Source organism: Nicotiana tabacum, chromosome 22 (genome assembly GCF_000715075.1).
Source record: "Nicotiana tabacum cultivar K326 chromosome 22, ASM71507v2, whole genome shotgun sequence".
Lineage (NCBI taxonomy): Eukaryota > Viridiplantae > Streptophyta > Magnoliopsida > Solanales > Solanaceae > Nicotiana > Nicotiana tabacum.
In genome coordinates, this window is record NC_134101.1 from 232,422,255 (window position 1) to 232,445,499 (window position 23,245).

Below are 23,245 nucleotides of genomic sequence, written 5' to 3' on the forward strand. Positions count from 1 at the left end.
TAACAAAAAAACTTTCTTTTCATGATGTAAAAAAAGGTATTTTCTTTCATTTCAATAAAATGATGTGGTAAAAAGTATTTTCTTTCATTTCAACAAAAAAGTTTTTCATGATATAGAAAAAATCATTTCAACAAAAAAACAGTATTTTATTTTCATGATGTAAAAAAAATATTTTCTTTCATTTCAACAAAATAAGTACTTTATTTTCATGTTGTAGAAAGAGTACTTTCTTTTTTAACCAAAAAAGAGTATTTCAATATTATTTTACGTAAAAACGTAATGCAACACATTAGTTTCTCTGTGTTTGTGTGAATTCTTAGAAGAATAATTAAATTCTTGAAGAAAAATAGAGTTCTGAAAATATTGGGTATTTGGAGGGAGAGGGGAGGAGAGCGCATGAAACATGTGGACTTGGGAAAGGGGGTGAGTGAGTAGAGTACAACAACAATAACAACCTAGTAATAATACCATTAGTGGGGTCTGCGGAGGGTAGAGTGTACGCAGACCTTACCCTACCCATGAGGGTAGAGAGGCTGTTTCCGGGAGACCACAACAACAACAACAAAAGATCTGTAAAATAACAGAAAATATACAAATAAGATCAGCACCGTAAGTGACAACAAATAATGGGAAGGACAATAATTATGGCAATAATAAAAATTGTAAATAAAATATAAAATAAAAGTAAAAAATAATAAACAAAAAATAGAAAGTGTGATGGAACAATAACTGCTAGCAGTCCTCTATAAAACACTATCAGATTATCCAGAACAACGAAAAAAAACGCTCAACTAAATTCTAACCTACAACCCTAATGCTCGACCTTCACACCTCCCTATCCAGGGCCATGTTCTCGAAAATCTGAAGTTGCGCCATATCTTGCCTTATCACCTCGCCCCAATATTTTATTAAAAAATATTTTCTACAAAATATTTTTCGCAAATTTTTTTTCACTCAACAACCAAACAAGGAAAAATAAATCATAAAATCACTCGTTTTCCATGAAAATATTGCCAAACACACCCTTAGACCTTTTCCGAAAAATTAATTCTATTTGTCTGTCATAGAAGCTTATCAACGGTCTGTGACTGATAACACTCCCTTTTCCTCCACACAAGCAATCTTTCTAAAGGTCCCACCTTTTTCAATTCCGATAGAAAATCAAATTACTCAGATCATTATTACAAACTTCAAAGTCAATATTCAACAATCAATTCATCACTCCTTAACACAACTTCAAAATTTTCCCAGGTCAGTCAAGTAAATTCTACCCCCAATGCACAAAAAAAAAAACGGATAAAAATGTTGAATTGTATATAAAATATAGACTTTTTCCATAAGAATTCAAGATTCCTAATTCCCATTTTGTAAATTGATTGTTTCAGCTAATGGGTATGAATGCTTCGATTTTTTGTTGTTGCAGGAATTGTAGAATTTTGATTATTTTTGAAGTTTTTTTCGACCCCAATTGAGTTGGGATTGAGGGGTAGTTGATTTGTTGATTAATTGATTGATCTTTGAAGATTTTACTGCAAAGAATTCCGCAAAATCCAAAAATGTTTACGAGAATATTTGGAAAACCCAAACAAGAAACAAATGCTCTAGCAACTTTAGACAAGTTAAATGAGGTATGATCCTGAATCCTGATTGGCTGTATTCTTTAAAATTTGGTTCAATTTTTCTTTTCCTTCTTGTTTGGACTCAAACAAATGGTTTACTGGTATTTGAGTAAAGTAAACCCAAATAGAATGGAATGAGTGTAATGGAATCAATATAGAGGATTTATATAGTCGATCGCAACTAGTTTGGAAATGAGGTCAGTTTGATTGACTTCCTTTTCTTTTTGAGACTACGAGTTTTTGGTATCCGGAACCCATTGACCCCACCAATTCAGATTCGTGCTGCGTATGGCCCATTAAGCAGGAAGTGCTCCCTGGCAGGAATATTTTCCAACTTCCGGGCTTGAACCTGAACCTCTGGTTAGGGATAGAGGGATCCTATCTATCCTACTATATCCCTTGGTGGTCTTTTTGTGACAACTAATTCGTGGTTGGTAGGCATCATAGAGGATTAATATAAGCATCCGAGTTTGGAATCGAAGCATGATTGTCTGAGTGATAAAAATATCTACTTTGGATCACCTTATTTATGGTTGGCAGGCATCATATGGACTCTAGGGGATCAAAATTACGTTTTCTTTGTCCATTGCTAAGTTTAAAATTGATTCTAATGAAATGGTATGTTATTTGATTAATGTGAGAACTAAAATATGGTGTGTGTGTGTGTGTGTGTGTATAGGGACGCTATTTCAGTGTTGGTAGGCATTGTGTGGACTTTAAGGGGAATCACATTACCGTTTCTTTTGTCCATTTCTGTGTCTAAGTTCGATGCTTATGAAAGGTTTGTTATTTGCTGGGTGTGAGGGCCAGATTTTAGCTATACCGTGAGTTTAGAATGTCTTTTTAGGAATTGGATACTGTTCTGCTTGGATTAAATTCTTGTGGATGGTTGTATAAAGGTTTGAATTTTTTTGAAATTTACATATGCGCATTCTGTTATTATGATAATCATTTTATTTCTCAGTTTAATTACACATTTATGTTCTGTTGCAAATTAACAGTTTGTGGCTTTCTGGAATAGTTTCATCAGTTAGCTGTACTGCTTAATGAATCATATAGCACCCTGATGAATAAAAACCAAAAGAATTGAGTGAATTAAGTTCACATTGATGTTTTAGTCCCATGTAGTTTAATCCACTGATGAAAATGTTCTACGTTTGTGCTTTCTAAAAGAGAGTGCCAGCCCTCCGTTCTTCCAATGGGCTGGGATGAGATAGCTCTATGAAGTAAAATACCCTTTATGCTCAGATTCAAGCTTATGCAAATTGAGTTAAACCTATGAGGCTCTGACCTTTTGGTTGGAGAGGAATTGAAGAAGGGGGAAGAGGTTATATGTTCTTTCTTAGGAAATGTTCTCTTAGACTATGCAACTACGAGTACATATTTTTCCTTGTAGAGTTTGTTGCAGTGTTTGCTGTATCTTCAGTAATTCAAGGCAAATATGGCGGCAATTGCTGAAAAGATTTTGCAAGTGGCTACTATTTCGCTACACGAATAACTAATAGCAGATATAATTTGTATCAAGGGGTTTCTCTTTCCAGAACATCTAAGAACAAAGATAAAAATTCATCGATTTCATTTAATCTAATTTTGAGGAATTTTGTCCATTCTCTTATTTAGAGTGCCTCTGAGAAACAGGTGCTTTGTCATTTATAATTTTCACATTTTTAATTCATGCTAGTCTTTTTCTGCACACATATATCGTATGATAATTATTATACAAAAGATCTCGTGATGTCACCGTACAAGGAAATAATGAATTTCTTCCATTACTTATAAAGTTAATACGTTCCTTACATCACCATGCAATGAAATAATGAAGTTCTTTAATTATTGAAAAGGTCAAACAATGAATAAATGGAAATAATGAAGTTTTAAGAATTAATTGAATCCAACATTGAATGCACTTATGAAGGGTAACAAAGTGGATCAACATTTCGTGGTGAAGCTTCGTGCTTTTATAATTGCATAGATTTAGTTTATCGTCTACCTAATAGACAGGCTGCAGCAGTCCCATAATTGTTTCACTTCACCAAACCGTAGAACATGAATTTCCCAGTCTTCTTTTCCCTGGAAAATCAAACATGGAACTCGTCATATATAAGGATGACAAAGTAGACATTGAGTTGGCAGTCTGTCTTTATGCATAATTAATTTAATATTTATGTGGTTCTTGTGCAATAAAATATTGTCGGTGATATTTATGCATGTTATTCATTCTGCATACAAAGTGAAGCCCGTTTTAGTGAGTCTCAACTGAGACACAACTGGCTTATGGCTAAATGGTTTGACTCTAAGCATAAAGAAGGTGGAGCTACAGCACAAGGTGCTTGTATTCTTCTTGTTTACCGTGCTTAAATGAAGACATTGAACACTTTCTTCCATTCCCAAGTTTTCCAATTAACAAATGCTTTTCCAGATGCATAATGTCTACTTGTGCTAAGTCTTTCCGAATACCTTCACTTATTCATTTTTTGCGACTGCTGAAGTAGTTATTGTTTTTTGATCTTTCAAGTATTACAAAGAGCTTGAATTTAAGTTTTGGTTATGATGTACAGACACTTGAGATGCTTGAGAAAAAGGAGAAAGTTTTATTGAAAAAAACTGCTGCTGAGGTTGAAAAAGCGAAGGAATTTACTAGAGCAAAAAATAAAAGAGGTATGATTTCTTGAAAATAATTTATCAGAAGGGGCTTCTTCTTCGTATGTCGTTCTCTTGCTCGGGTTACGTTTACATTGATATTTCTGTTTTTCTGTTATGTCTTGTTTTTTTTTCCCATTTATTATTCCTATGCACTTAAGAATAGGACTTGCTACTAGAATAATCTTTTCTTATTTCTAAGGGTGAGCTGTTGTTTAGAATATTTTTGTAATCGCAGGAATTATGTAATGTTCGACCGGTTTGTTTAATTTAATATTTTGTTTTAGATGAGGTAGGTTTCCTATCGTGTACTAGCCAATTAACAGTTACATCATGAATTTATCAGTGCTGAAGAAACCATCGATACTTTTTATTTGGTACTTTCATCATATGTTGACTGCAGGAAAGGGGAAAATGAAAAATATCAAAACAGGGTCAAATGTTGCTATATTAGTTAAACCTAGAAGTTACGGCTGGGAATTGTTAACACATATTACTTTTCTAATTGAGCTTCTCCTGTTCACGTGATTTAATTTTTGGCGGGAGGTGGCTTGAAAATATCTGTTTTGACTTTTTTTATGTGTTAATGCAACAAGCAGTAGTATTTAGATATGTTTCTGCTATTTTCTTGGGATGACTGGAAAAGCTAATTAGATATTTCAAAACTAGCTTAAGCGTTGGATTTTTATTCCAACTGGATACTCTATTATCTACTAACTCTTTCAGTCTTTTCCTTATTATAATTATCATAACATTGTTTTTATTACAAGAAATTTCATATAAAACAGTTTAGATGTTCCTTCTTGACAATTTTTCTGTGGATGAATATCCGATGCGGAGTACAGTTCCAATATCAGATAGAAATTTGAGTCTCAGCTGAAGATATAAGTGAAATTATTTCCAGCTTTTGGCTTTATTCCTGGTCAACTTTTGTTTGTTATTTGGCAATTCTCTCTTAAATGTCATTGAAGCTCGGGGATTCTTGCTTTGGGATAATCTTTAACCCTTGGCTGATCTGGTTAAAGTCCTAAAAAAAGGTTTTTAGCTTCTCAGCAGAATGATAGAGGAAATTAATGTGGATAGAGTATGCTTTTATCTTTGTGGATCACACATATGTATATTCCTCAATACTTATAGTACTTCAAGAACGTACTAGGTGAATATTATGTGATGTCTTTATGTTCATGTTACTATATTTTGACTCATTATGGTTTTGCCTCTTTTTCTTCTTTTCGTCAACATTTCTGATGAATTTTTTTGTTTTTTTTTCCAGCTGCAATACAATGTTTAAAAAGGAAAAGGCTCTATGAGCAGCAAGTCGAACAGCTTGGAAATTTCCAATTACGTATCCATGATCAGGTGCTCTTGATGTTTGCTAGATCTCATAATCTTTGCATGCATTTTGTGTTGTAACATCACATTAGGCATAGGCCGGATTTATTTAATTGGATTCGGGTTTCAGATGATACTTTTAGAAGGCGCAAAAGCCACAACAGAAACTGTCGATGCTTTGAGAACTGGAGCAGCTGCAATGAAAGCCATGCAGAAGGCAACGTAAGTTGTATATGCACTATGTTGCTGTAGTATCTTTACTCCTAGTTTGCATAGTTACACAGCTTATGCACAGAAAGACTTCTGTCCTAGAACATAAAATGTTCAAACGATATATAAGAGGTCTTCACTCTTCAGTACAGACCTTTTGCTGGATGCGAGATAGCATGTTAAAGCATTAGATTTCCTTGTAGACTTCTTTTTGCATTAAATATTCTGTCTCAATTGAGTAAGTAGAGAGACTTGAACCATAATCTTAGCGGACGGATGCCATTTTATTAGATGGCTTCAATTCTGTAATACTTATATTTTCCAGTTAGGCAGTTATTATTAGTAGAGTTACAAACAAGCTTTCTACGCAGAAGCATGATTACTGTTTTGTGATATCTCTTGCATCTACGCAGTGTTGTTCTTTGTGTTGTCCAGAGTTTTTCGTTCGTCAAGGTCAAACTTAAATATATGCTGTATCTTTTGTTAAATGGGGTTTTCTTGCCTGATACCGTCTAATTTTTCTATTCAGGAATATTGATGATGTTGACAAAACAATGGATGAAATCAATGAGCAGACTGAGAATATGAAAATGATTCAGGAAGCGTTATCTACGCCAATTGGTGCAGCTGCTGATTTTGATGAAGTATCTACTTGGGCAATTCTTTGTTCTTCTATAATAGCTCCTTTCTGTTTCTGGAAAATAATTTGTATTACTTTTTGCAGGATGAGTTGGAGGCAGAACTTGAAGAACTGGAAGAAGCTGAGTTGGAGGAACAACTCCTTCAGCCTGCAACAACTGCGCCTTCTGCACCTATTCATCTGCCTACTACTGGTAGGCAACAAGTGCGTCCTGCCGCCCAGCAGAATAAAGCAGAAGAAGATGAACTTGCTGCTTTGCAGGCTGAAATGGCTCTTTGAAGAGGTCATTTTCTTGTTCTCTTTTTCTTATCATTACAACTAAGCTATGTTGCTTGGACTCTCTGAAAATGCCGCGGGGCGCGTATCTGATCCTCCAAAAGTTGTATATTTTTGGAGGATCCAACATGGGTGCGGCATCATTTTGGAGAGTCCGCGCAACATAGCAGATAAGTATTTGAGACTAGGAAATCATCATCTCGCTGTTTGACATTTGCGCTGATTTAGGTGCTAATATTGATCTACTTTTAGGAAAACTGATTAGGTGCTGTTTTCATTGGCCAATTATAAATTAATAATGCTGTACTTCTGTGCTTCTCCAAAGAACTTCTAGTTTTTGGCTCAATCGTTTGTGTCTTGGTCTTCTTTTGTGGGTCTTGCGGAAACAACGTTCTTGGCCCGGAGGGGCATAATTGGGTGGGGTAGTATGCTTTATTAACTACTCACCCCATCCCAATTTATGTGGCGGTGTTTGAATAGGCATAACATTTAAGGAAAAAAGGAGGACTTTTGAAATTTTTGGTTTAAAATAAGTCATAGAAATTTGTGTGGCCATAAATCATCTCATTAAGGGTAGAATGGGAAGTTTAATGATTAAATTATTTCTAAATAAGGAAGTATGACATTCTTTTTAGGACTGACTAAAAAGGAAAGAGTACCACATAAATTGGGACGGAGGGATTAGTTTTTAGCTTCAACTCCTGCACTTCCATTAGTTATCAGTTCAATTTATGTTGCTCATAGATTTTTCAATTGATTGAAGGAAAGAACGTTCCACATAAAACCTAGCATTATATGAGCTGTTGTTATACAAACATATTTACAAGTTGTAGGTTAAGCAAGATTAAAATGAAACTGTCCATTTCACGTCCCCCACTTTCACCTGTTTTCTCGCTGAAGTTAATCTACTTCTGCCTAGACTAGATATGGAATGAATGTGGTGGAAGCCAATGAATACCTCCATTTTTGCTTGTTTTCTTTGCGAACCTGCTTCCTTTTTCGAACTCAATGTTTCTTCAATCATTCTGCTTCCTTTTTCAACTCTTGAAACCCAACTCAAGATTTACCTTCCCTCACTTCCTCCTCAACCCATGGAAACCCCCCACTAAAGGTTGGGAAAAAGAAGGTACCTTGACTACAACCTTAAGAGTTTAGAGAATATAGACTAGAAAGAACTGATTGTGAAGTCTCCTAGTAAACACTAAACAGTCATCCAGCATTCCCAGTCATCTTTCTCACTAATCTTTCAAGATGCTAAGTGAATATAGAACTCATCTTCTTCAGGGACATCTATTGAGTAGCAACAAAGATGTAAATTCTTGGAATCAATGCAGACTTAGTTAAAGACAGGATACAATGGAAGAGAAAGATCAATATAGGTGATATTTACTAGTTAGGAATAGGCTTTAAATTTGTTAAAAGTATCGTAATATTATTATTATTATTATTATTATTATTATTATTATTATTATTATTATTATTATTATTATTATTATTATTAATTACATAACTCATGCTTATTGAAACACGAGTTGAACTTAAATGGAGGAGTGAGGATTCATAGAGCAGACCTCCAACTTGTTTGGACTGAGACGTCGTCGTTGTTGTTTGAATTATATTCATGATGCAGCTGAAATCTTGTATTTTACATTACACGTACTTGTCCGGTAGTCTTTGAAAGTTCCTGACTGTTTCATTTGGTGTTTTGCAGTTATAATCACCAAATAAAGAAGGGAATGCTGTAAAGATTGAATGTACTCTTGTGGTGGATGATTGTTTGAATTCTTGATGACCATGCTGCCTTACAAGTAACTGTATAGATTACAGGAGTTGATTTAAAATTTTATGTCAAGTTGAAATGGGAAGAGTGTGCTATTTTTATATGAAATTTTTATTCTTGAAATTGTACAAAAATTGTCTCTTCTAGCAAACATTAAAGTACACCTTTTGTTCTCCAACTTGCTGTTGTGAGTACCTGGCATTCTTCAGCAATCTGGTCAATCATATCTATCAATTTACTTATCAACCAAATCCTTTAATATAATCTGAATTTTACCACATAAAAGGTTGTTTTGATATTAATTCTGTTGCTCATAACTTAGCTTAGTTCTCAGTTTCTTTAATACATGGTTTTTCTTGGGAAAGTATATTCCCAAGCTGAGCTGTAAATGAAGTTGTACGCTCCTTTGGACATATCTCGTCTTTAATGCATTAATAGATGAAAAAATACTATTACTATTGCACCCACCAGGGGCGGATTTAGGGGGCGCAAGGGTGTTCACCCGAACACCCTTCGCCGAAAAATTACATTGTATATATAAGGCTAAATCTATTTTTTATCTCTATATATTAAGTTTTGAACACCCTTAACACAATCCAAAAATGTAGTTTAGTGGTCAAGGAGATTAAAAATCTACATAAGGTCATGAGTTCAATTTTCACTAGCTACAAAAATATTTTTTTGAACCCCTTTCGTGGAGATCCTGCCTCCGCCACTGCCTATAACACTCTCGCTGATTTCACTTAGCGATTTCTGTCTATGCTAGGATTTGGACTCTGATCCCTCGTGGTTTTCATTTCATTGTTGATCGCTATGTTACACGCTAATGTCCGAATCAGTTGGCTCGCACCTCGGCTATTTCACTTAGCGGATTTATATCTATGCTAGGATTTGGATCCTGGTCCCTCATGAGGTTCTCGTTTCAATTCGTTGAACACTGTGTCACACCCTTTAGTGCCATGTGTTAACTTGTTCTTTGGTGGAGTAAAATCTTCTTTACTGATGGGTAATCTATTGCATATAACAAATAATGCTACTTGTTATGACATTGCATATGTTGTGGTTGATTGAGTAGATAACCCTAATCAAAACCATTGTGGTGCACTAATGAGAATAATAAGATTGGGATGGTCAAATCAAAGCAAATGAGGAGGAAGTTGGTAAAAATAGCTTTTTAATTTGAATAGAAAAAATTGATTCTTTGGAAAATAATGATTGAAGTTTAATTTTGTAATACATTATATTTGTAATTTTACTCATATAATTTTTTTCACAGGAGATCAATAAAAAATTTGAAAATTTTATAAAATTACATAGGAGTATTATAGTACACGTGGAGCGGCAAGTACCCTTTACTTCCTAGGACCCGTTTGGCCATATATATATATATATTAGTAAATACATGTTTGTTCTAAATTTTATCTATATTTTGGCAAATTTCCAAAACTCAAAACCACCTCAAGAGCTGGTTTGATCCAAAATATTACTATTACATTTTTAAAAAGTTGTCCCAAACTTTTGTATTTTATAAAAGAACCCACCATTTATTATTTTGTAACAATGTTGTTTCGTATTCTCGGTCATCTGATAGTGTATTATGTAGTTCCTTATAAAAATAATAATTTTGTATCAAATTTATTTATGTTCAGGACTATGGTTTGCGATAATATAATGAATGTTACTGATGAAAGTACTCTTGGTTATTTGTGATAGTTTTTAGAACTTGTGGGTATAAGTCATGTTTCATGTTTTTTTTTTTAAAAAAGTTGTTTTGAAAACTTATGTCCAAACACATTTCTATTTTCAAACCAAACTTTATTAAAGTTAAATTTTTCAAAAATAAAACTGCAAATTTATGGCCAAACGCTAGCTTAATTGTAGTCTGGAATTCGAATCTTGGGCTCAAATTGAAGCTTTCTGACAGGAATTTAGATTTTTTCAATACATACGAAAATATAAAAATATAAAATAAAAAAAATCCGATGATTGAATAGAATAATTGACTTGAGTCAGAGTCAGAATTTATCACGAAGGATGTTCTTACAACTTACAACCGAGATGTTGTGAGTTCGAGTCTCCCAAGAGCAAGGTGGGAAGTTAGGGAAGTATGCCGGAGTCTATTTGGAAACAGTCTCTCTACCCTAGTTAGGGGTAAGTTCTGCGTACACACTACCCTCCCCAGACCCCACTAAGTGGGATTATACTGGTATTATTGTTGTTGTTGTTGATGTTGTTAGCTGTCCGAATCTATGCTATTTATTCTGCACCAAACACTGAAAAACAGACAAAGGACCATACCCATTACATTAAAGAAAACAACAGTCATCAGTATCCAAGCTTAATATCAACGCAACTTCTACAAAAACACATCAATTTATCAACCCCATTTCCCATTTCACAAATCTTGAACCAAAAGAAAAACCATTAATAAAAGAACAAAGTTTTTGTGTGATATAGTAGCAGTTAGGAGTAGGAAATTGAAAGATGTCGTGGCAAACATATGTTGATGATCATTTGATGTGTGAGATTGAAGGTAATTATCTCACTTCTGCTGCTATTATCGGCCAAGATGGCACCGTTTGGGCACAATCCAACAATTTCCCTCAGGTTTTTTTCTATACCAACGTCAATTTTTGTTTGATTTTACTCCAGTTCACTTTTTTTTTAAAGAATTTTAAGTCAATATTTGGGACTCCCAATGTCCCAATTTATGTGATAAATACATACTTTTATATATGTAATACTAATTTAACTTTATATATGCGTTGTCTTATACCACAAGTTTCAAGCTTTAAATGTTTCTAAAGCAAGTTCTGATTTTTTCTCTTTCCTAATTCTGTTTAAGTGTTGGATTATGCTGTTGTTATCTTACTTGTTTAGCTCGGTGATATATTGTGCAACTTGTGTTGAGAGTAATGTTGTACTGTTTGTATTTTTATGAGTGGTAGGTACTAAAATTAGAGGTCTGTGTGTCCATGTATAGTGTGATTTAGAGAACGAGAATTCTTAGATTGCTTTGAAAGATCAATTAATTAGTATTGAAATGAAATGAGCTTGATCGTGTGCAATGGGTATAAAGGTTCATGCAGTCTGTTTACCCTAAAATCCGAGTAACAATTAAATTTGTATTGTGATTTTAAGGATATGTGATTTAGTCCAATACTAATTGATGAACAAGGAATCTAGTGTATAAATTAAAGAGTAAGGTAAGTCAAACCAGCGTGTAAGAAGACCTTGACCTTGTCACACCTCCTTTTTCTACCTACACCCGCAAGGGCGCAAAGGAGTTTTTCCAATTAAAGGACAATCAGAACGGGATTTAATTATTAATATTCAGAGTCGCCACTTGAGAGATTAATGGTGTCCCAAGTCACCGATTGAATCCCGAACCGAGGAAATTTATGACTCTGTTAACAGTCCGCGAACCAGAAATCCGAGTAAGGAATTCTGTTAACCCGGGAGAAGGTGTTAGGCATTCCCGGGTTCCGTGGTTCTAGCACGGTCGCTTAACTTTTGTATTTGATTTTATCTGATTTTAATACATGCTAGCTTATGTGCCTTTTATTTAATTTTGAACCGCTTTTATTATAATTATTTTTTAAAAAAGAATTGCAACGTCGTGAAAACGCGTTTCGAACTACATCGCAATCAATGCACCCGTGGTTGTCAACACATTTCGACTTCGTCGAGATTCGGATTTGGGTCGCATCAATGCGCACCCGAGTTTAAGAAGGTAATTTTATTAAGAGCGCATTTAAAGCGACTATGCGTTTGCACTTTGCGAGGACCATGGAATTTCAACTAAATGGCACACCTCGATTTCTAAAGGATTAAAATTAATTAAATGAGGGTCATGGGCTTAGGGGTTTTATTTGGCATGGCACGCCTAGAATTATTCTAAAAGGTTTTACTCAACTGAAGCAAACTACAAATATTCAAGATTATTTATTTTCCTAATATTTGAGAATGATTAGGCCAAATTGGTTATGGAGAAGATATGGGTTGAATAAAACTTTATTATGGAAATGGGTCTAACAAAATAATTCGTGTGTATCAAGTTCTGGAAGAACACTTATAATAACAGGGAGCAAGGACAACAATGCAAGTTTGTCATATTTCTTTATGCTCTTTAGACAAATATGCAGCATTTGATGTATGCCATTTTACTTATGAAGAGAGTGTTAGCGGAAACGTAAAAGAAAGAACACAAGATTTAACGTGGTTCGGATCAAAATAATCCTACGTCCACCAGAGAACAATTGCCCTTTTTAATATTAACAAAGGAAGGGGAGATTTCCCAATTACACTTAAGAGAATTTCTCTCTTAACTCTCTACTCACTACAATGTATTGTATTATTTTGGGATGATTTCTACAAGTGAAGGAGTACATCTATTTATAGAGGTAAAGACCTCCTCTCCAATGACATCAAACTACCTCCTCTTGATGTCATGGGTGACATCAAAGGAGGAAGCTTCCTCCTAGCATCCACACCAACTCTTTCCACCAAATTTTCCAATTGACATGCCATTGTTGACTAAACATAAACCAACATTTTCAGCATGCCATTGTTAACTAAACATAAACCAACATTTTCAATCTCCACCTTGGTTTGCGTTTCGAGCGTGTGAACAACTCTGGCCAAAACTTCTAAGCTTACTGGGCAACCCCGTTGTAAGAAACAAGAAGAATCAAACCATTGTTGAACATACCACCTCCACCTAGCAACTGTTCTCTTCGGAGTTGCATCAGTTGATGCACACCCCCGCCAAGTCCTTGCAGTGTGCAAACTTAGCGAGCGGGACTATCTTGGTCAACATGTCTGCAGCATTATCGTCTGTGATAACCTTCACGACCTTGATAGTTCCCTCATCAATAACATCTCGAATAAAATGAAATCTGACATCAATGTGTTTAGTGCGCTCATGAAATCTCTGATTTTTCATTAGATGAATAGCACTCTGACTATCACATCTAAGAGTTGATTCCAGCTGAACCAAACTCAATTCCGCTACTAAACTTTTCAACCAGATAGCTTCCTTTACCGCCTCCGCTGCTGCCATGTATTCTGCTTCTGTCGTAGACAAAGCGACAATCGACTGCAAAGTCGACTTCCAACTGACGACACTGCCAACGAGGGTAAAGATGTATCCAGTTGTGGACCTTCTTCTGTCAAGATCTCCTGCATAGTCAGAATCCACATAACCGAGAATTGAAATACCTGTACCACTTTTTCGAAAGGTAAGACCAACACCAGAAGCTCCTTTGAGATATCTCAATATCCACTTGACAGCTTCCCAATGCCTCTTTCCTGGGTTGGACATGTATCTACTTACCACACTTACAGATTGAGCAATATCTGGACGTGTGCATACCATAACATACATAATACTACCAACTGCACTGGCATAAGGAATCTTTGACATATGCTCCACCTCATCCTCGGACTGAGGCATTTGTGACTCTGAAAGTTTAAAATGAGGAGCTAATGGTGTACTTACAGGCTTGCACGTTTGCATATTGAATCTTTCGAGAACCCTTTCAATATACCTCTTCTGAGAAAGATGTACAACATCGTCTTCTCTTGAAATCTCCATACCAAGGATTTTCTTTGCAGCTCCTAAATCCTTCATGTCAAATTCCTTACTCAATAGTTTCTTCAAAGCATTTATCTCTGTAATGTTGTTAGCAGCAATAAGCATATCATCAACATACAACAGTAAATAAATCATTGAGTTACCAGACATCTTCTTGTGATACACACAACTATCAAATGCACTCCTTGAGAATTCATGTGTAGTCATGAATGCATCAAACCTCTTGTACCACTATCTAGGGGATTGCTTCAAACCATACAAAGACTTCTTTAGTTGGCATACGCGATCTTCTTTTCCCTCAGCTAGGAAACCTTCAGGTTGATCCATATAGATTGTCTCTTCTAAATCACCGTGTAAGAAAGCAGTTTTGACATCAAGCTGTTGAAGCTCCAAGTCAAATTGTGCAACCAATGCTAGTAGCACGCGAATTGAGCTATGCTTCACGACCGGAGAGAAAATCTCATTGTAGTCAATTCCCTCCTTTTGGCTGAAACCTTTTGCAACCAATCTCACCTTGAACCTAGCATCTTCCACTTCAGGAATTCCCTCTTTCTTTCGGTAGACCCACTTGCATCCAACTGTCCTCTTCCCCTTTTGTCTTTTCACTAAGACCCATGTCTGATTCTTGTGAAGAGACTCCATCTCTTCAGTCATGGCTAACCGCTATTGTGCGGCATCCTTGCAAGAAGTTGCTTCAATATACGAGGAGGGCTCCAGATCTTTAATCTCTTCTTGTGCAGCTACGAACGCATATGCAATCAAGTTTGCTTGATTTATAAGGCGTTCCGGTTCTCGTGTCTGCCTCTTCTCCCTTCCCTTCGCAATTGTGTATGGTTCATTGACAACAAGTTCTTCAACGCCTACATCTTCTGACTCATCTTTAACCTGAGTCTCTTGATCCTTTTCCTTGGCAAGCTCCACCGGAAGCTCCACCTGCTCGTTGTTCTTGTTTCCTGAAAACTCCACGGAAACTTTACGGGGATCAAGTATAGAGGATTCATCAAAGATGACATCTCTACTAACTATAAATTTGAGTAAAGACAAACACCAAAGTTTGTACCCTTTTACTCCATCCACATACCCTACGAATATGGCCTTCTTAGCCCTTGGTTCAAGCTTTCCTTCATTAACGTGATAATAAGCTGGACACCCAAATACTCGTAAGTATGAATAGTTAGAGGGTTCACCTGACCATACCTCATTCGGAGTCTTAAAGTCAATTGCCGATGCTGGAGATCGATTGACAATATGAGCAGCAGTGTGAACTGCTTCAGCCCAAAATACTTTGGACATTTTGGCTTGTAGGAGCATACAACGAGCCTTTTCAAGAAGAGTTCTGTTCATTCTCTCGGCAACTCCATTTTGCTGTGGGGTATGCCTGACAGTCCTATGTCTTGAGATCCCATGAACCTTGCAGAATTCATTAAACTCTTCATTGCAAAACTCCAAGCCATTGTCTGTGCGAAGATACTTGATTTTCCGCTCCATTTGATTTTCAATCAAAATCTTCCACTCTTTAAATGCTTCAAAAGCATCACTTTTTGCCTTCAAAAAATACACCCAAACCTTTCGTGAGAAATCATCAATAAAAATGAGAAGATACCTCTTTCCGCCCTTCGATGGAAGTTTAGAAGGACCCCATAAATCTGAATGGATGTAGTCTAGCACTCCTCTTGTCTTGTGTTTGCCAGTGCTGAAGCTGACCTTCTTCTGCTTCCCTAGAACGCAGTGCTCACAGAAGTCAAGCGTGCTGATCTTCTCACCTTCCAAAAGTTTACGATTGCTCAACATCTCCAGTCCACGTGCGCTCATATGACCTAGTCTCATGTGCCATAGTCTTGCCTTGTCATCATTAGATAACTGCACTGTAGATGCATTTGCAGAGCCAACAATGGTGCTTCCGGCCAATGTGTAAAGGCCGTTCTCCAGCTTGCCTTTCAGCATGACTAAAGAACCTTTAGTCACCTTTATAGTTCCTGCTTCGCTCATGTACCTGTAGCCTTGTTCATCCAGAGTACTCAGGGAGATCAAATTCTTCTTCAGATCAGGAACATGACGGACTTGTGTAATAGTCCTCACGATTCCATCATGGCAGCGAACCCGAACTGAGCCAATGCCAACTATTGCACAAGTTGCATTATTGCCCATTACTACGGTTCCTCCACTTTTCTCGTAGCTGCTAAACCAGTCTTTTCGGAACGTCATATGCAGAGTACAAGCAGAGTCTAACACCCATTTGTTTTCATAACTACTATTATTATTACACGATGTTGTTAGTACATAATCATTATCAAAATTATGTACCTGTTCAACTGTAGATGCACTCGCCTTTTCCTTGGACTTTGACATTGGGCAATCTCGTTCAAAGTGCCCCTTCTTGCCACAACCCCAACACTCTGTATTCTTCTTGTTCACACGAGACTTTGATCTGTGCTTTGATTTGGTCTTTCCCTGTTGGCTAGTCCGGCCTCTTACAAAGAGGCTACTTGCCTGGTCATCTCTATCTCCTTCAATGTGCCTCCGCACATCACTAGAGTTAAGTGCCTGCCGCACTTGCTCAAGCTTGATAGGCTCCTTGCTATACATCATTGAATTCTCAATATCACGATATCCTGAAGTCAATGAAAATAGCAAAGCACATGCAAGCGTCTCCTCCTCCCTTTTAATTCCTGCAATCTGTAAGTCCATGACAAGTTTATTAAACGCATCTAAATGATCTTGTAACGAAGTACCTGACCCCATCTTAAATGTGTGAAGACGCCGTTGTAACAACATTCTTGTTGTCACTGATCGGTCTTGGTATAGCCCTTCTAGCTTTTCCCACAACTGTTTGGCCGTCTCTTCGGTACCCGTACTCACTTCACAAAGCACGTTAGGTGCAAGGGATAGTTGGATTGCACTCAATGCATCCCCTTCAATCTTCTCCTTGTCGGGAGCTGATATATCCGTAGGATACTTTCCGTCAATAGCATGGATTGAACCTTCCCTCCGCAGTAACGCCATCATCTGGATCTTCCAGATATTGAAGTTGTTGCGTCCATTGAATCTATCAATTTCAAACTTCATGGAACTCATATTTGCTTGCTCTTTCTCCTTGGATCGTTAAAGAATCCTGTCGCTCTGATACCAATTGTTAGCGGAAACGTAAAAGAAAGAACACAAGATTTAACGTGGTTCAGATCAAAATAATCCTACGTCCACCAGAGAACAATTGCCTTTTTTAATATTAACAAAGGAAGGGGAGATTTCCCAATTACACTTAAGAGAATTTCTCTCTTAACTCTCTACTCACTACAATGTATTGTATTATTTTGGGATGATTTCTACAAGTGAAGGAGTGCATCTATTTATAGAGGTAAAGACCTCCTCTTGATGTCATTGGTGACATCAAACTACCTCCTCTTGATGTCATGGGTGACATCAAAGGAGGAAGCTTCCTCCTAGCATCCACACCAACTCTTTCCACCAACTCTTCCAATTGGCATGCCATTGTTGACTAAACATAAACCAACATTTTCAGCATGCCATTGTTAACTAAACATAAACCAACATTTTCATGGTGGTTTACCAAGATTTTACTTCACTATTTAAGATTAAAACCAATTAATCCCAAGCAAACAGCTAATTGGAGAGGACGACTAAAACACGAAACATTAACTAAAGGACTGAAGCTAAGTTTACGTAATTGTTAAACAAAAGAAAGAAAATAAAAAAAATATAGAATATGACAAAAATGACTTCAAATATCACCAAAATTATATAGGAGCAGAGAAAGGAATGGACCTTTATGTATGAAAACTTCTTTAATACAAATGCGGAAGTTCAACAAGAACTCATCGGGAACAAAGGACTCATCGACAACCTCACAAACTCGACTAAAAGAACGACGAACAAGCAGTCAACGGGAACATGAACGGACCTTAAACTACCCGGAAGGCTTCACACCTCAAGTGACCAGAACGACGACTTCAGGCGAGGAAATCAGGCTCACCGGCGACCTCTCTTTTGACATAAGAAGAGAAGCTTTTCGCAGTCAAGCTGGCAGCCCTTTTGGAGCTATTTCAGGACTGATTTTTGAGATGTTTTGCTGCTGGTTTTTGAAGCGTTAATGGGGTTTTCGAGGGAAAGTTGCTGCGAGGAAGATGAAGAGGATGGCTGGGTCGTTGTTTGGGGTGTAACGGCGCGTTTGTGTTCCGGGTGATGTGTGAGGTAAGGGAGACGATAGAGTATGGCTGGTTAAGACTTGCGTGAAGGTGAGCTCGAAGAAGCAGAAGCTTCAATGAGAGTCGTTGGTTTCAGGGGGGTGGTGGGGTGCGAAGAAGATGATCCGGGTGGGGGTGGGTCGTTTTGTGTTGCGCAGCTGCTTTCCAGCTTCTTCCTCTCCGTCCCTTTTCTTATTCTTTTTCTTCTTTTTATAGTGTAGAGTCTAGGTTGTAGGGTTTTAGGTTAAGGGTTATGAGCCTAGGAATTATGGGCTTGACAATTGTGGGCTAGGTCCAAAATTAGGCCTAACGATGGGTTGCTCGAGCCCAAGCTCTATTCTTTTGCCGCGAATGAGATTAAAAATACGCGCCCATTTATTAATTAGTCCTACTATTAAAATAATTTATTAAAACAAAACTAACCATTAAAACAAATCTATTTTTTTGTATTTTCAAACATTATATTAAAAATAAAAATACGATACTATTTTTATATTTTCTTTTGGATTAAAAATGACTACCAATATTAATGAACTTATTATTATATTATTATATATATATTTTTTGTTGTAGTTTTTGTTTTCTTGTACTAAAATAAAGTGAAAGAGTCAAAATTACTTAAAATATCTATATTATGCCTAAATTAAATATTTTACGCTAATATATAAAAGATCTTGGGGAGGGTCAAAAATCACATGTCTACAGACCTCGAGCAGTGGCGACCTCGAGGTAGGTAGATAAGAACAATAAAATAATAACGCAAATCAGATGAACATTAAGCAAGAAAGTAAAATATGTATATTCTCTTCTCAATGATTGATGCGTTACAAATGATTGGGGTCCCCTTTATATAGTAGGGGAATCCTAAATAAAGTACAATTTTAATTATAGTAGTGAATCTTATTACACAACTGTCTAACCGCCTAGTACAAATCCGTTCCGGAATTTACGCCGTGATCTTAGGGCCACCGCGAGAATCTCACTCTTTCTGTTATAAAACCATAACGGTATTATCTCGAGGTTGGTCATACTCGGCCCGATGTTCATCGAGCACTTCGATCTTCGAGTTTCGTATTCTGCCATCGGGCTCGAGCCCGATCCAAATTGAACTTGTTCTCGACGCAACCCCTCGAGCCTACAAAATCGGGGACACATGATTTTGACCATATACACAGTCGACCCCAACTAGTTTAGCATTGCATGTAGCTGATTGTTACTAGGTGCGATTGTTACTTTTGCGGGTATTTTGTTTGGATTATGCTATTTTGCTATGCAATCTTGTTGTTTTTTTTATGAAGTTGGCTGCACGAAAAGAAAAAAGAGGGGGTGCTCTTGAAAGAAGAATTTTGCTGTGTTTTCAGCATAGTTTTATAGATCTAGTCTAATATGAAAAAACAGTAGAGGAAAGTATCTGTAGGTGATCATTTATTAACCTTGTTCTAGCTTGCTCTTGCAGTTATGCCTTTCTTTATAGCATCTATAGATGGCCGTTTTTGCTGTGGGCTCACTCCTCAATAGTAGCATCGGCTCGCAAATTGCAGACCTTGCAGTCCCATTAGACCACAAAACAACCGTATCCTAGGTCTCTTGGCACTGCATTATGCCTATGGTGAAGCCCGCTTCATCTTAGTCTTGCCCTAATGGCTCGGAAACTTACTTTCAGTTGTGCTTCTCGTTTCATGCCACTGCTTCAAACTTGACTAGTTAAATATTCTTGATGCGCATCTCATATGTTGGTCTCGATATGTGCGCACCTGGATATGCGCACATAGTCCAATCCTCAAGCTTGGCACTAGCCTTGTGCCTGTCATAGCGTGCGCGGATGATGCCTTGCCAGAGTAGGGTAACTGTTGAAGTCTTTGGCTGGCGTATAGTGCATCCGTCAAATATTGCCAAACATTGTCCTCGCAACATACTATTGTCCCGCATAGCGCAGCGCCGTCTCACAGCTGTATGTTTAGGCCAATCGACCCCTGCTTGTAATGTCAAATCTAAGCCATGATCACAAAGTCAATGCACGAGACTCTAGGTGTGGTGCCTCAAGACTCAGGTGTTTAACATTTCCAAAAGTAGCTTGCAAAGGCATACCTTTTGCGTATATCAAGCCTCTGACAATTTTATGCGTCCAACGCTAGCACTGAGGCTATGAACCACTAGTAAAATTTGCCAACTCATACGGAGACCTTAGATACTCATCCGAGTAGTCTAGGTTAACCCTTGAGGGTGTCCCTAAAGGCTGCTCGCTTGGGTGCAGTTTGCTGTCAGCATGCACGGGAAGGCTGGTAAAAGTTCCACATTGATCCTTGAAATTACTTAGTAGAAGTTGATATCATCCTCTAATGACAGTACTAGAAGTTGATATCTTCCTCTCTTACTTATATTTATGCAAAACTAGTCTCCTGCAACTATTAGGCTAATAAAGGGAAAATTACTGATTCAGCATGAGTTGGCAATCAAATTGCTGTATCCACTTGAAGAAAAACTCCTGAATATTATTATTTCTCAAGTTTTTATTTTTTACTTCTGTTTAAATTGCATGTTAAAAAATGTGGGGTTTTAATGGTGTATTTGATGATTTCGATGTATAGAATAACATTCTTTCTCTGTCTCTCCCTCCCCCTCTCTCTCCCCCTCCTTGGGTTTTTTGGGGTTAATTTTTTTTTCAATGGTTGATATTAATTTTATAAACTTCTTCATTCTTTAAACTGCGCAACACCATTCCTGTGAACGAGGCTTGTTGGAAGCGAGGTAGAATCGCACTGACAATCAATTAACTCGGTGATCTTGTCATTAATTGTGTGTTTTTTTTTACGGCAGTTTAAACCAGAAGAAATAACAGCCATAATGAATGACTTTGCGGAACCTGGAACACTTGCTCCAACTGGTTTACATCTAGGGGGAACAAAGTATATGGTGATTCAAGGAGAGGCAGGAGCTGTTATACGAGGCAAAAAGGTACGTGACCTTGGGTTTCCTACTATTGCGTTGCGTATAGTCACCTTGTTGAGTATATATGAGTATCATTATCTAAAGCAGGCAGGAAAGTGTAATCAACTCTCACTTACACCTCTTGAGATGCTTAAACAAATTTCTGCATCTTCTTATCTTTAGCCATTTGCGCTACTTGAGCTACCTAAGAATTTCCCACGTGGAACGCTTGACTTTGATGCTTGTTTAATTCCTTGGTGAGTCCAGACTCTTACATGCAAGTTTCTTGGGTACAAAACTCTTTTTTTTTTTTTGCATTTTTTATTATTGCCTCTCGCCATAAAATGATTCATTCTTTTCAACTTTCTTCTACGAAGACCAATTCAAATAAAGACTGTTGAATATCGTCATGTCATCTAAAAGTTAAAGCTACTAGAGATAGTACACTTTTATTTACTTAATTATGTCTCAACACGCCTCCTTATTGGGCCTGATTCTTTGTTCATAGCCAAGCACGTGGAAATTCTCCTTGACAATGAGTGACAATGAGATTTGAACTCAGGACCTCGCTCGAATACCATGTTGGAATTGTGTGACCATTTCATCTAAAATTTTGAACAGTTAGATAGTTCACTTAATTATTTCTCAACAAAGACCATTGTAATGGTGTGGATCTTCCGTGCTGGCATTTTCCCTGTTGTAATACATGAATGTAGATTGCACAATGCTTCACACAAGAAACTTTGAAATTTACATCAGATTAGAAGTCCCCTTATAACTTTTGGCTTTCTATAATTTGTCATCCTGACTTTATCCTCAGGGTCCTGGTGGTATCACCGTTAAGAAGACCAACCAGGCTTTGATCATTGGAATATATAACGAGCCGATGACTCCTGGACAGTGCAATATGATTGTCGAAAGGCTGGGTGACTATCTCATTGAGCAAGGTCTCTAGGCATACTAGTAGGTTGATCTCTAACCTCCTTTTCCCCTTGGTATCTTTTTCCTTTTCTTTTTTCTTGTTTCAGCATGACTACTTTGTTTATACAGTCAAACCTCTCTATAATAACCTCGTTTGTTGCGATATTTTCTGGCTGTTACAGTGAAGTTAGAGAATATATATTATAACATAACATGAAAAATGGTTCCAAAAAAAGCCTTGGTTGTTATAATGAAGTGTTGTTATAAAGGATGTGCGTTATAGAGATGTCTGACTGTACCTCTTTCACAAGTCCACCCCTTTGCTCTATTTCTTTCGGCGTTTTATCAACTTATACTTTGCTAAATCCTTTTGCAGTGTATTGATATCCTACATAATTGAGGCCGTCAAGAAATCTTGTGTGTTCTACAGGGAGAGTTTGATCTCTTATGTGTATCAGCTATGCTGTCATTGTAACTTTTTTCTTTGCGTTTCGTCGTGAACTTTTGTCATTGACCTATTGGTTGATTATATATAATGGAATGGCTTATACTTGAATATTTGAGCTTTGGTTAGATTGAAATCTTTTATTTTGGCTTTAAAAAGATCCACATTTTTGGTATGTGTAATCTACAGAAAATGAAGTAAAGGTTCCGGCAAAGATTTAGTTGGTGTTTGGTTTTGACAATAGGATATGAACTCTACAATGTTATATTTGTGTGGAGGCAACTTATACTTCCTGAAGGGTAAAAAGAAGCTTTTGGCAAAAGAACAACTTATCTCAAGTTGAATAATTGCATAAAAAAACTTTCAAAGTTGAACAAAACCAAAACCAAAACAAAACATACAAAAGAAAAAGGGGAGGAAGACTCGTATGATAAACGAGAAAGGTGATTTCTTCCCATATGTCCAATCACCTTGGTGGATAGAGTTATTCGGTAGCTGTGTTGACGGGAGGTTACAGCTTGCAGGTATTCTGTGGAATTAGTTAAGGTACGCGCAAGCTGACCCTGACACCATAATTATCAAAAAGAAGGAAGAAAAAAAAGAGGAAGGTGATTGAAGTATAAATTATATATAGAAATACATGATACTTTAATTTT

The 23,245-nt window shown here is 36.9% G+C and overlaps 2 protein-coding genes across 3 annotated transcripts; both read left to right on the plus strand.

The window, feature by feature from the left end:
- The first annotated feature begins 1,114 nt into the window (after positions 1–1,114).
- LOC107789817 (vacuolar protein sorting-associated protein 32 homolog 2) lies at positions 1,115–8,675 on the plus strand. Its single transcript, XM_016611690.2, has 8 exons — positions 1,115–1,251; positions 1,424–1,628; positions 4,178–4,277; positions 5,533–5,618; positions 5,722–5,813; positions 6,331–6,445; positions 6,526–6,724; positions 8,429–8,675. Exons 2-7 carry the CDS (start codon positions 1,557–1,559, stop codon positions 6,718–6,720), a joined length of 660 nt encoding a protein of 219 aa, XP_016467176.1. The 5' UTR covers positions 1,115–1,251; positions 1,424–1,556; the 3' UTR covers positions 6,721–6,724; positions 8,429–8,675.
- Positions 8,676–10,780: 2,105 nt separating this feature from the next.
- Positions 10,781–22,700, plus strand: LOC107820001 (profilin). 2 transcript variants are annotated; one of them, XM_075243684.1, is made up of 4 exons: positions 10,781–11,104; positions 21,113–21,250; positions 22,044–22,190; positions 22,521–22,700. In XM_075243684.1, exons 1-3 carry the CDS (start codon positions 10,982–10,984, stop codon positions 22,176–22,178), a joined length of 396 nt encoding a protein of 131 aa, XP_075099785.1. In that variant the 5' UTR covers positions 10,781–10,981; the 3' UTR covers positions 22,179–22,190; positions 22,521–22,700. The 2 variants fall into 2 exon arrangements, with proteins under 2 accessions (XP_075099785.1, XP_075099786.1); XM_075243685.1 differs by having other exon boundaries at positions 10,801–11,104; positions 22,044–22,186.
- The last annotated feature ends 545 nt before the right edge of the window (positions 22,701–23,245 follow it).